The 13,684-nt window shown below is 36.2% G+C and overlaps 1 protein-coding gene across 2 annotated transcripts in view; it reads right to left on the reverse strand.

Annotated features, from left to right (window-relative positions):
* Positions 1–5,164: 5,164 nt before the first annotated feature.
* LOC150082890 (deubiquitinase OTUD6B-like) overlaps positions 5,165–13,684 on the reverse strand; it is a 373,124-nt gene continuing 364,604 nt past the window's right edge. For both annotated transcript variants that reach the window (XM_090376893.1, XM_090376895.1), the window contains one exon: positions 5,165–5,265. In XM_090376893.1, the coding sequence (XP_090233019.1) occupies positions 5,175–5,265 (91 nt within the window). In that variant the 3' untranslated portion in view covers positions 5,165–5,174. The remainder of the gene's footprint in view (positions 5,266–13,684) is intronic.

Raw genomic sequence — 13,684 nt, forward strand, 5'->3', positions numbered from 1 at the left:
TCCCTCCTATCGTGTCTAGGTAGAATTGCAGACACTTTCAAATTCAATCCTAATTCATGGCTTTTTTTCAACAGTGACCTGTATTTGTTAAATAATTCTGCCAGTCTCCTACTCTTAATATCATTAGTGCTGCACATGTCGTTCAATGGAATGCATATTCTGTGAATGGCAAGATATTGCAAGATCACCAGCATAAAGATAGATTTTTACATTACCCAAAATGTTCTGTGCTAAATTGTTTATCCTAAGAGCAAAGAGTGTTGCGCTGAGTACCGATCCTGTGGTACACCTTTTCTTTGGACAAGAGCTTGCGAAACAACATTACGATAACTCACTTGAAAAGTTCTATTTTTACAGTAACTGTCTATGATCATTGGGAGTCGACCTCTGAGTCCTATGGCCTACAGGTCTTGCAGAATACCATAGTGCCAGGTGGTGTCAAAGGTTTTTTCAATATCCAGACACCATGACAAGATGTTCTTTTTGAATATAGGTGTTCCGTATGTTACACTCAGCTTTCATCATAAGGACTAATGTGGATCGGTTTTTGCGGAAGCTGTATTGATTACAACTGATGACTGAGTGGGATTCTACATACCGTACAAGTCTATTGTGTACCATCTTTTCCAATGTCTTGCCCAGGCAGCTGGTAAGGGATATCGGTCTATAGTTGCATGGATTCGTCTGGTCTTTTCCTGGTTTTGGAAAAGATAGCACTGTTGAATGACACCATGAGCGAGGATAGCAGCTTTCGTAGAAGATCCGATTCAGAAAATGCAATAGGGAATTTAATGCCTTTTTTTGTCTAGGCATTGCAACATGATGTAATAAAGATTATCAGGACCTGATGCCCCATTTGTTGATTTGTTTAGAACATCCTGTAGCTCCAACATTGTAAAGGCTTGATTATACAGGAGTGGTAGATAGTCTTGTGCTAAAATTTAACTTGCCTTGTTCAGTTCTCCTTTTATGTTGCTGAAAAGATGGTTCGTATGCGGATATATATCTGAAATTTGTGCAAAAGTTTCTGCCAGAGCATTAGCTATTTCAACTGGAGATGATAAGTCTTGTCCATTCCATCTCAGTATTGGAGAGGGTGCTGGAAGAAATCTACCATTCAGATTTTTTTATTTTATTCTAGTTATTCTGCTCTTTGTGTTCTTCGTTATAGTAAAGGCAAACTGAATCCAAGAATCTTTTATTGCCTTTTTCCTTAAGAATCGCTTTAAGGTTTTTGAAATTTATAAGGTTCTCAGTAGTTGGATTTACGAAACAGGTTCCATGCCCTTCCTCTTTTTTTGGCAAGTTGACACGCATCACTCCACGAAAGATTGGCATGTTTAAAAGAACCAGTACGGATTTTTGGTATGGCCTTGTTTGGGGTATTTAGAATCTGAGATGTGATGTGTGGCATCATCGATGGATTGGAATTTGATAATTTCATCATTAAATGAAGATACTTGAAGCAAATAACTTCCAACAGCCTTGGAAAATTTCCATTTTAAGCTGGAATTATTTGCCTGAGGGATTCTAGTTGTTTGGATTTCACAAATTATTGGATAATGGTCACTGTTTAGTGGATTGTCCAGAGTTGTCCAGCAGATGAGTGGATACAATGTTGGAGAGCAGATTGTTAAGTCTATAGCTGTAGTTGTTCTAGTGGAGAAATGAATGTAAGTATCAGCACCAGTATTCAACAGTGTTAGATTATGTTTGTCAAGCAGCGATTCCTGAACTTTTCCTCATCTGTCTGTATGTGGGGAGCCCAGATTGGGTGGTATGCATTAAAATCTCAAAAACCCAAAATGGAGGAGGGATCTGTAGCAGAAGTTCTTCTAGGTCATTATAAGTATATTCTTTGTTTGGTGATAGGTAGATGGAAACTACTGTTAACATGATTCCTAAGGAGACACTTACTGCTACTGCTTCTAAGGAAGTCTGCAGTGAATGTGTTTAGTAGGGACTCTTGAGTTTGCATCCCCTTGACAGACGGTCTGAGAGTGCCCAAACTTTTGACACTTATAACACCTGATGGGATTAGGAATGTAGGGTCTTGTATGGCAATTGAGATAGCTGGCTTTAATACCCAATGGTAAATTTGGTGTGCCAAACGTAAGGATGTTCCACATGGGAACAAGCTGACCATCTTTTCTGTTCATAATCTGCTTAGCATGTGTGACTTTTTGTTCTTTTAACACTTGGACTAGTTCATCTTCTGTGACATTGATCAAATCCCACTCAGTGATGACTCCTTTGGAGACATTTAGCATTGCATGTGGGGTAACTTGCACAGGAATACTGCCAAAGGTTGAGAGGTTCAGCAGAGTCTCTGTTTGCTTACGACTCACACTTTCAGTTAGTAAATCAAAGTCTTTTCACCATCTTAGGTGAACCTGCTGAGCTTTCCAAACATTTCTGTATCAGAAATGGGGAGTGTGCGCTCATCAATTTGTTTGACAAGGAGTGGAAGATAAGGAAAGATGGACATTCCTTCTGCAATATGTCAGTATGCAGTCTTTTCAACTGTGATGTGCCATGGTCATTATCATTTAATTTAGGACATGGTGAGCATCGAGGCTCAATTGGAGGAAAATGGCAAATTCCATGTTTGTTCCTTTTAGCCCCGGGAGAGAGGCTTTCTTCTCCCAGATTACCGGCCCCGCCACGTGGAGGCAGGGGTGGTGCCACCAGTGACCAAGCGATTAGAGATTACTGTGTTATGTAGGTTAGTTCTATATGCAAGAAGAAGAAAGGTACCTTTCCTTTCTTTTTACAAAGCTTACTTCTTTATTTAGAAGAGAGAAAATAAATAACTTTATAACTAAATTCTCGAAATTTCTCTGAAAACTGTTAATTCTGGAGAAGGCGCTTTGAAATTCACTTTTAGATTTGCTTTGATCACTTGCTTGGCACTTGGGGCCTTAACAATTTGTAATTATATATATATATATATATATATATATATATATATATATATATATATATACACAGCAAACTCTCGATTTACTGGGATCAGATTAAATGGACACTTCAAATCGGGGAAAAAGAAAAAAAAAAAAAAACGACCAGAAATAAAATTCAAGTAATAACTAGAATAGGTTTAAACAGATGTTTTGCAAGTCGTAAATAAGCGACAAGAAGTGGCGTTATGTCGTCAATGGGAGATTACCGTACCTATTATTTTGCAACCTCCGCTGTCTTCACACCCTCTGCTCAAAAAAAAAAAAAATAATAATAATAAATAAAAAAGTAAACAAAAAAGAGATCAAATGTTTAGTTTGTTTTAGTGCTTTGCATTGATTGTTGTGTTCTGTTGCACCGCAAAAGGAAAAATTTTATTTTGCTATTTATGTGAGGGATGTCACATTTTTTTTTTTTTTTTTTTTGTTTAGAAATCGCAAAAATGATGGGTAAATGCAAGACTTGTGCTTTCAATTAAACAAAAACTTGAAATTATTCAAGTTTGAAAACAGTGCATCCGTTAATTAAATGTCTAAAAAACCATTATAATATGTTGGTGACCAAACTATGCGCAAAACTGTAAAAAATAAAGGGAAGCTATCAGATTTAAAATCGACATCATAAAAAATAAAGGGAAGCGACTGGACACGCGGTAAGTTTATTCGTTTTTTATCTATCGCCATATTCAAGGCCAGATTTACACATAAGCTAAACAAGCTACAGCTTAGGGCCTCACATTACAAGGGGCCTCACTCCATCTTAATAAAATCCTTTTTTTTTTTTTTTTTTAATTTTGTCACAGGTGAACTGTAAGAGAGAAGGGTCTCATACATGTTATAGCTTAGGGCCACAACAAGTTTAAATCCGGCCCTAGCCATACTTTTTACGTTGGTTGCTGAACATTTTTCGATACAGAAAGTCCCCAGACATCAATCCCATCGAGCATCTGGGGTTTGTGTTGGAACAGCAACTCTGATTTGTGGCTTCTCAACCACAAATTATGTTTACTTTACAGGAGTTAAAGGATCTGCTGGTTACATGTTGGTACTAGATACCACAAGACACATTTAGAAATCTTGTAGCGTCCATGCCTCACCGAGTATGAGCTGTTTTGGCTGCATGGGGAGGACCAACATCATATTATGTAGGTAGGTGGTCAGAATGTTTTGGCTCATCAGTGTAGATCTGCAGAAATTTGTCTTTAGCCAGCAGGTGGTTGATTGCTGAAACAAACTTTCACCTGCTGTTGTGGAAGTTGACAGCTTAAATAAATTCAAGGCAGAACTAGACAAATGTTTGGAGTGAATAGATGGATGAAATTGGAAGGTTTTTTTTTTTTTTTTTTTTTTTTTTTTTGGCTGATGCTGCATAAGCTTGCTTTCTTGCATCATATGCCTCTATTAATGCTAATGTGGCACCAGAGGAATAGGGAATGGTATGTTGCAATACACACTACAGCATCTTGAGTTGCAGTCTTTTAATATTTGATACATCTAGTAGATGTCATCGTGGCACTATGTGAGTTCTCATCATATTCATGGTACCGCAAAAGGTATCATGGAACTATCTCTCTCTTTAACGTTGACATGTAACAACTGCAACAGAAAAGAGGTACACACAACTTGTCTTGATCACCAATAGACATTCCAAAATGGGCTTTATATTTACTCACAACTTGGTGCCACCAATGAAGTTTTGCTTCACCTGCTTCAGACCTATATAATATCCACAGTCATAGCAAAAAAAAAAAGTCTCAGGATAACTTGTACCTTCATTTGGTAGCCACGGTTACCTGCGAGACACTTAATATACATATTCATCAGGCTATTATACACCAAAGTAATTGTATGAATTTATGTAGTTATAAATGTTGGAAAAAACATAAAACCTTCATTGCTACCAAAAGAATGATACCTGAGAAAAGCCAATGACACTGCTGGATTTAGCACACGAAACAGATATAAGAAACATTTAAATATAAACAACTCTTTGTTACATAGCGTAATATATTTTAATTATAGATGAATATATAAATAAAACCATAAGCTAATAAAGCAGTTTATTTCTTCACTTCCTGACCAAAGCAATGTTTTTCATTTAAAACCACAAATTTTTCAATACATTGATTAAATAATCCAGTTTCACATTATAAAACTGATTAACAATCCATTACTTAATTCACTTTATTCTTTAGTACTCGAATAACAGACTTATCATAATACATCTTCAGAAGTTTTTTCCAGTAAACTGTGAGGTACTACTGAATTGTAATGCTCACCCAGTCCATATGCATGTCTGTGATAGCTGCAAACAAAGTATAGTTCTCATTAGGTGCAAAATATATAAACTGCAATCTCATTAAACTTGTAATAAAATTTTCAAAAAAATGAGATAAAATTATATAAATTCTTACATACATACATACATACATACATACATACATACATACATACATACATACATAAGTCAGATAAAATTTGCATAGATGGAGGTGAAAAATACACAAAGTGCCAAGGACTAGAAGGGTAAGGATAGCAGAAAAAAGAAGTATAGTAGGTTTGTAAAAGGTGAAAGAATGTTAATATCTTAAAAGTTAAGATGAATTAAGAAAATTATGAGCTGAATTGCAAAGCCAATTAGAGGTAAGGGAGATGTAGAGTAAAATGATTGATACCAAATGATTAAACAAAATAAAGTAAAAATAAAAAGTGGTAGAGCCGTCATCAGATATGGGTGGGCAAATTTAGTTATAAGTTGAAAACAGGGATAGCAAAAATGCAAAATCTGATGTCAGCAGAAGTAAATATTGATACATGGTCCGGTATTTCATCAGGGGACTACACCTGACCATACATCAGGAACTGCATTTCTATACTTGTCCATAAAAGTGCAAGAGAGGTGAGATACAGCCAAAAAAGTAAAAAGAATAAAATTAGCAGTTTCTCTTACAGTATGGACAAGGTAGTCCCAATGATATGAAAATTATTAAGGTAAAAATAAGGATAAAGCAAAAATAAAATATAATTATGTGTTTTCAGAGTGGGAAAAAAGGTTTTTGAATTATATGTGGATTTTTAAGTAAATCTGGAAAATATATTGGTGTTGGAATTTTGTAAAAATTAGAGGAATTAAAATTATTTAGAACAAGCATATGGTATAGGGTGAGGTATTAAATTGAGGATGGGGAAGAGATAAAGGAGTGGTTAAATAAAGAAGAAAAACAGCGACAGAATGAGGATAGTTGGAATGTTCGTATTACCCTTGTATTGCACTAATAGTTTTATGAATGGGAAAAAAGTAGAAGTGAAAAGGTAATAGCCTACACTGAGTAGAATTAGCACACTCTTTGGTGAAATAGACGGCTAAATACAGTTGATCTGTCAACCTGCAATAGACCATAATCTACCATGCTGGTCCAGTGTGGGTTGGCAGATTGAATGTATTTAATAGTCAGGGGCTTGAACCCCAGTCTACTCAAAGAGCATATTCTATTTGACCACTTGGCTATGGAGGCCACACACACATTATATAATTAATAATGGGTTGTAGTGATAAAATGAAAACATAATAATAATAATATATAATAATGGATTATAGAACTGGGACACTGCTAGTGACAGTAAAAATGCCCAGCAACCATAATGAGATATAGGCAAATGAATTAGATAGTGTATGGGTAGGAGTGCTGACCTGACAGGTTTAGCTACAATGAAAAAAATTAAAAAATTAAAAGTGCCTGAAATATAAAAGCAGTTTACCTAAAAAATTATAAAATTTAAAAAAAATATATATAAATGGTACTTAATGCTGCAGGTCCTAAGATTTTAATTATGTCAACAAGGGCCAGCAGCCAAAACCAAAGGAAACATAGTAATAAGCAAGGCCTCTGTTTCTGTTATGATATATATGTGGCAGACAGAAAAAGCAAGCAAACGTATACATCATAGCTGACCCGACAGAGACAAAAAAGAAAAAGAAATAAAAAACAAAAAAATATTATAATAATAAAATAAGTAAAATGCAAAATTAAGCTAAAACCAAATGATTCCAGTTAAAGAAAAAATTAATGAATAGCACTCTCGACCACTCAGCTGCACAATTATGGTAGCTCGTGTCATGCAGCATCTTGTGCACTATACTAGTGCTGACATGTGTTCCATTTGTCTCATTGAGGGTCTGGTCAGTGCTGCTTGAACTTGAGAAAAGAACAGTAGAAGGCTCAAAGACTATTGACCTGAATTCTTTTTAACAGTTTAAGATGCTGAAATGAACAGTGTAATTGACCTTGTAGTTATTTATCATCATGTTCCTTTGTAAACAGGATAACATTATTGGACAATTTATGTAGTTACTTGTGACCATACTGCTATTTGTCTTCATCTCATATTGACCTCATAAGATCAGTGGCTCGTTGTGTCATGTTTGGTCTTATTCATGTCATATGGCTCACTGTGCCATGTCCTTGTCTTGTGGTTCCTTGTGCCACAAATTATATTTCTGACTAGTTCTAATATGTGATGTGATTTACTGCCTGGACATTTTATATGTTCATTTCACTTTATGAGATTCTAATTCATATGCTTTTGAACCGGTATATCACCTGTATATAATATAATATGTACGAATGTATACCAGATTTGCCAGTTTCTGGCTAGGGGCTGCTTGTTAATAAAAATGTAAAAAAAAAATGTAATGTGTGTGTGACCGCTCAGGTGATAATGTCATGAATTCCAAGGTTTGTTTGTTAGTTATTTGGTTTTTAGGAGCATTAGCAACTAAGACCATATTGCTCCGGGATATGCTGTGGTCATTCCCAGACCTTTCCACATCCTCTGTATTTGGTGGTGACAGGATCGAACCCTGGTCTAATCAAGAAGCGTGTGCTGCGCACTGCTGCTCCTTCCCACCTGGCTACGGAGGCACCTTGAATTCCAAGGAGATGATATGATTCTTTAAAGGCCTTCTCTGTCATCTTTGGAGGTTTATCAAGTTGTTTTGTGACAGCTTTAGCACCAGTCTGTTTCCATTTGTGGAACACATCACTAATTGTCAACATAGGTAACTTCACTGCCATTGAATTTCCTTGTACAGACTGATTGCTTATGTGGCACCCTATTATCATTTTGTGCTAGAAGTCTGTTAACTTTGTCAGTTACCACATCTTGCATTCACAACTATACCATAGTCTCCTTGAAGGCCTACAAACATATTTATAGTAATGTTTGACATGTGGTGCTTGGATAGAACATTACCAACTATCAAAGGAGGGGTGTCTAGATAGTAATGGTAGGACAGTGTATATAATCAGGCAAGGTGACCAATTTACTGTACAGAGAAAGTTTTCTTGGCCATCAACACTGTTTTTAATCATGTTTTTGCAATCACTGGAGTAATAATCCTTATAAAAATCACAAGTTAAGTTTTTAGTTTCATTTAAAGATAGTTTTTCACACTGACTTAATATGTATACAATATAAGAATATTATATTATGCAGGTAATTCCCGACTTTACGAGTTCATTCGTTTCTAGTGTATGCTCCGTAAAGCGAAAACTAGTAAAGCAGGAATTTATTTCCCATAGACACAATGTTAAAAACAGTGGTTACATTCTCAACAATGAAATTTGACTATAATATTGTTAAATAAAGGCCAATGAAACAGTAGTTTATGCTTAAACAATGAATTATTTAAAGAAAGTAATGAAAACAAAGCCTTTAAAAATCAAGAAAATGATAATAATAAAGAAATTATTCACGTGATACAAACGTTAAAGAATGTTTATTCTTCAACATCACTGACTAAATGCACACTCGTTCAATGACAGTCATCATCATATCTTTTCTTTATAAATTTCACGATAGCAACGTTTAACGTCAGTGTGGTAACTGCTTTATGTTATGCAAGTTCAGGCAGTCATGAGCTTCTCATCTGCCTGAACAAACAAGATGCATGCACAGTACTACTGTATTGTATAGTTACAGTTTGTAGTTTGAAATGCTGTTGTATTTATGAAAGTTTAGCATTTATTTATTGCAATTAATTTTAATATTTTCAATTTTGTTGATACTTGAAAGAAGAAAAAAAAAAACCCACTGGGAACTCTTAAAGCGGAAATTGCCTGTGTAAGTAAATATAATATAATATAATAGAATAAATAAAATAATATAATAGCATAGAATATTATATAAGTAAATGTGTAAAATATTTAATTTAGAAAGTTTCATTTCTGCATTCAATTTTGTTGTTACTCTATTTAAAGAAAGACAGTATTTCCATTAAAACTGATAAATGTGGATTAGTCAGAAAGCAATGCCTCCTAATTTTTATTTCATGCATTTTAGAAGATACATGTAAAAATTAAGTAGTACGTAGCCACAAAATTGACGATTTCTTCATCAATGTTATAGTATTTTTTAAAAAAGTTCCTGTCTCATTGAACAGTTTTAAAGTTAGTATTAGTATTAACAGTGTCAAAGGATGCAAAAAAGCAAAATGATACATCATCAGTCAAAAAAATAAAATTAATTAAATAAAAAAACTCCCATTTCATATATCCATCCTTCCCCAATGAGATGTCTACTTCTTCCTTGAATTTATTCAAACTATCCACTTCCACAACAATGCATGGGAACTTGTTCAAGCAATCAAATTTGGCTGAAGGCAAATTTCAGCATATCTATTCTGCAACCATCCTTCCTCAAATTCAATTTATGCCCCCTCAAGTGCATAGTCTGAGCAAGGGGAAGAATCCCATCATAATTTAGTTTACTAAAGCCATTCAAAGCCTTAAACATCTCAATCATATCAACCTGCAGGTGCTTTGTCTCCAGACTCTATAATTAGCAGAACCAAAGAATTTCTTAGTAAGAGCACTCCTTTTTTTGTTCCCCTTCCCCAATCTCGTTGCCCTACTCTGCACTTGTTCTGGCAGATCTAAATCCTTCCTGCAGTCAGACCTCCAGACAATACTCAAGATTCAGCCTAATTATAGGCCTAATGACTGATGAGTACAACGAAAAATTGTGCAGAGAAATAGTGGGCCAGTAAATCAGAATGTCTTGTAATGAGGGGTTTTAACTTTCCAGATATTGACTGGAACTTGTGGATTGGTCACTCACATGCTAGCAATACTTTTGTGGATTTAGAGGATTGTTTTCTACAGCAACATGTTCGAGAGACAACCAGAGGGACTAATAATAGTCTTGATCTGATTATCAGCAGTGATTATTCATGCATTAAGAATTTGCAGATAAAGGAAACACAAGGTGACAGTGATCACAGTGTACTGATGTGGGATTTACTTAAAGATGTAACTACCATCACGGGTAAAGGGAACGGTTTTTACTTTCGTAAAGGTGACAACAGTGTTCTCAGACAGTTTTTAAATTCTATACAGTGGAATCAACTGATGATGTTAAAAACAAGGCCTTCAAGGAATTAGTCTTGTAAGCTACTAGGCTTTTCATACCAACTCAGAAATACTGTTCAAGATTTAGACCTAAATGGATTTCAGATGAAGTAATGAGGCATGTGGCAGAAAAGAAAATTGCATGGGATGCATATAAATCATCAGGAGACACAAAAGCCTATGGTAGATATAAGCTAATCTATAATCAAGTCACAAAGGAGGTTAGGCAAGTGTAGGCTAATTACGAGAAATCCTTGTCAAAAGATGCAAATAAAAACAACAAAGACTTCTTTACTTATGTAAACTCTAGAAGGAAGGGACGAATCAGATTGGTCCACTTGATATTGATGGTTCGACTGTTGATGATCCTACTCAGGTAGCTGATAAATCGAACAATTATTTTGCATCTACATAGCTGTCAGTTGCAGGCTCCGAAAAAAACGATAAGTGTTTGCCTTTTTATTTACATAATTGTTATTTTATGTTGTACTTAATATGTAGTCTTATAGTTACGCTGGTTATTTTTATTTTAATTTAGATAAACAGTTTTTGTAGATATACTTAATACTTAATAACCGTTATTTCATTCGAATCTTGCAGCCATTGTTTTTGTATATAGTGGTAGGGAATTCAAATTTTTAATTGAGGTAGTTAGGTAGCTCTAACGTATAATTTATAGAGTATTACGCTTCACTGTTTCTATTAGATAGCGTAGTTTTGACATTTAATTAATTTAATTTATTGATTTTATTAAATTAAAGTATCATGCCCCAAACTAGAGTAGCAAAGCAACGGGCTCAAAGTGGCAGGAGTGCTGTGACTCGGGGTAGAACTGGGGGGGGGGGGGGTTCTCCAACGCATCACAGCCTAAAAAAAAAATTAGCAACTTGTGAAATGTTTGCCGAACTCTCTGGAACGGAACATGACATTGCCATGGGGGATGTCTTTGTGTGTGTGTGTGTGTGTGTGTGCAATGTAAGGAATGTAAGGAAATCAGGCGACAACTAAGCGTGGCAAAGGTTGATGACGTTGTAGAGCGGATATCATCTTTTAAGGGCACAAAAGGTGATATAGTTGTACACGATGGCACTAATGATATCAAGAGTAGGAGACCGGCAGAATTGCTTAACAAGTACAGGTCACTGTTGAAAAAAAGCCATGAAATAGGGTTGAATTTGAAACTGTCTGCAATTCTGCCCAGACACGATAGGAGGGAGTATATGATGAGAGCCTTGTCGATCAATTTGGCCCTGGAAAGATTGTGCAAGGCTCAAGGGGTAGAATTTTTTTCAGCCTGGACTGTACTTGTTAACAGGAGAGATTGCTTCTACAGGGATGGGATACACTTAAATAGAAAGGGTGCAAGAATATTTGCTGATGCTATCGAGGCAGTGTTAGGTGGGTCGGAAAACTGCTAGCTTGGAGGGATACAAAGACGAATAGATTAACAGTAGCCACTGGCAGAGGTGAAAGACATTCTTGCACTGCTTCTATTGGAATGAGCAGAAGCCTGAAAAACAAGATTCAGGATATTTCAGAGACTGCTGGGAGTCACTGCGGTACAAGTAAACACATGGGTTGTGTTAGGGTAGCTAAGAATAGAAATAGGTGCATGTATACTTGCGTGTACACCAATGCTAGGAGTTTAGTAAATAAATTTGATGAATTTGAGGTATTGCTCAAAACATCAAAGGCAGATATTGTTAGGATATCAGAGACTTGGTGTCACACAGATATAAGGAATGCAGAACTGGAATTTGGGGAGTACAACGTCTACAGAAAGGATAGACTGGATAGGAAGGGAGGAGGGGTTATGCTATTAGTTAAGAAATACATAAAATCCAAGGAAGTGAAGCCAGTGGACATCGCTGGACAGTGCAGTGTCGAGTCAGTTTGGTGTGACATAAGCATTGGGAGATCAAAATTGAGAGTAGGAGTGTGCTATAGGCCAAATGACTCTGATGAGTATAATAAGAAACTGTACAGGGAAATACAGTGGGCCAGTAAATCAGAGAGTCTTATAATGGGAGATTTTAATTTCCCAGATATTGACTGGAGTTTGGGGGCTGGTCACTCACACACTACCAAGGCTTTTGTGGATTTATTGGATAATTGTTTTCTACACCAGCATGTTCGGGAGGCAACTAGAGGGACGAATACTCTTGATTTGATTATCAGCAGTGACTCTTCATGCATTAAGAATCTGCAGATAAATGTACCACTAGGTGGCAGTGATCACAGTGTGCTGAAGTGGGATTTACTCAAAGAGGTAACTACCATTAGGTGTAAAGGGAAGGGTTATTGCTTTCGTAAAGGCGACTATGATGGACTGAGACAGTATTTAAATTCTATACAGTGGGACCAACTGATGATGTTACCAACAGCAAATGCAAAATGGGAAGCATTCAAAGAACTTATCTTGGAAGCTACTAGCCTTTACATACCAACTAAGAAATATTGTTCAAGGTTTAGGCGTAAATGGATGTCAGATGAACTGATGAGGCATATGGCAGAGAAGAAACATGCATGGGATAACATACGAATTAACACATGACACAGAAGCCTATGATAGATACAAGTTGATCTGTAACCAAGTTACAAAGGAGGTTAGGCAGGCGAAGGCAGAGTACGAGAAATCTGATGATCCTGCTCAGGTAGCTAACAAACTAAATGAATATTTTGCATCGACATTCACACATGAAGAGTTATTTAGTGAGGGGAAAGCCAGGGGTGTATTCAACTCTAGCAGTAAGCTAGAGAATCTTGTAATAACTGAGAGTAAAGTGGAGGAGAAACTGTTGAAGATAAACACAAGAAAGGCACCTGGGGTGGATGGGATCTATCCAGTTATATTAAAGGAGGCAGCAGAGGAAGTAAGCAAATCCTTAGCCATAATTATGAGAGCTTCCTTGGACTCAGGGGAAGTACCCGCAGACTGGAGATGTGCAAATGTGACCCCAATTCACAAAATTCATTTGGTTTGTTAGCACTGCAGGATCATTTAGACAAGACTTCAGTTATAGCTCGGACACAGCATGGTTTTGTTAAGGGGAAGTCTTGCCTGACCAATTTGATTGGATATTATGATGCAGTCACAAAGGAACTGGATGCAGGGAATAACTTTGATATTATATACTTGGATCTTAGAAAGGCTTTTGATACTGTTGCACATGGAAGACTTTTGCACAAATTGGAGCAGTGTGACATTGGAGGCAAATTGCTGCTGTGGATAAAGGGGAGAAGACAGAGAGTGGTAATCAATGGACACTGCTCATCGTGGACTAATGTTATTAGTGGAGTCCCTCAGGGCTCAGT

The sequence above is a fragment of the Mastigoproctus giganteus genome, chromosome 7 (genome assembly GCF_048544385.1).
Source record: "Mastigoproctus giganteus isolate SK-2022 chromosome 7, ASM4854438v1, whole genome shotgun sequence".
Taxonomy (NCBI): domain Eukaryota; kingdom Metazoa; phylum Arthropoda; class Arachnida; order Uropygi; family Thelyphonidae; genus Mastigoproctus; species Mastigoproctus giganteus.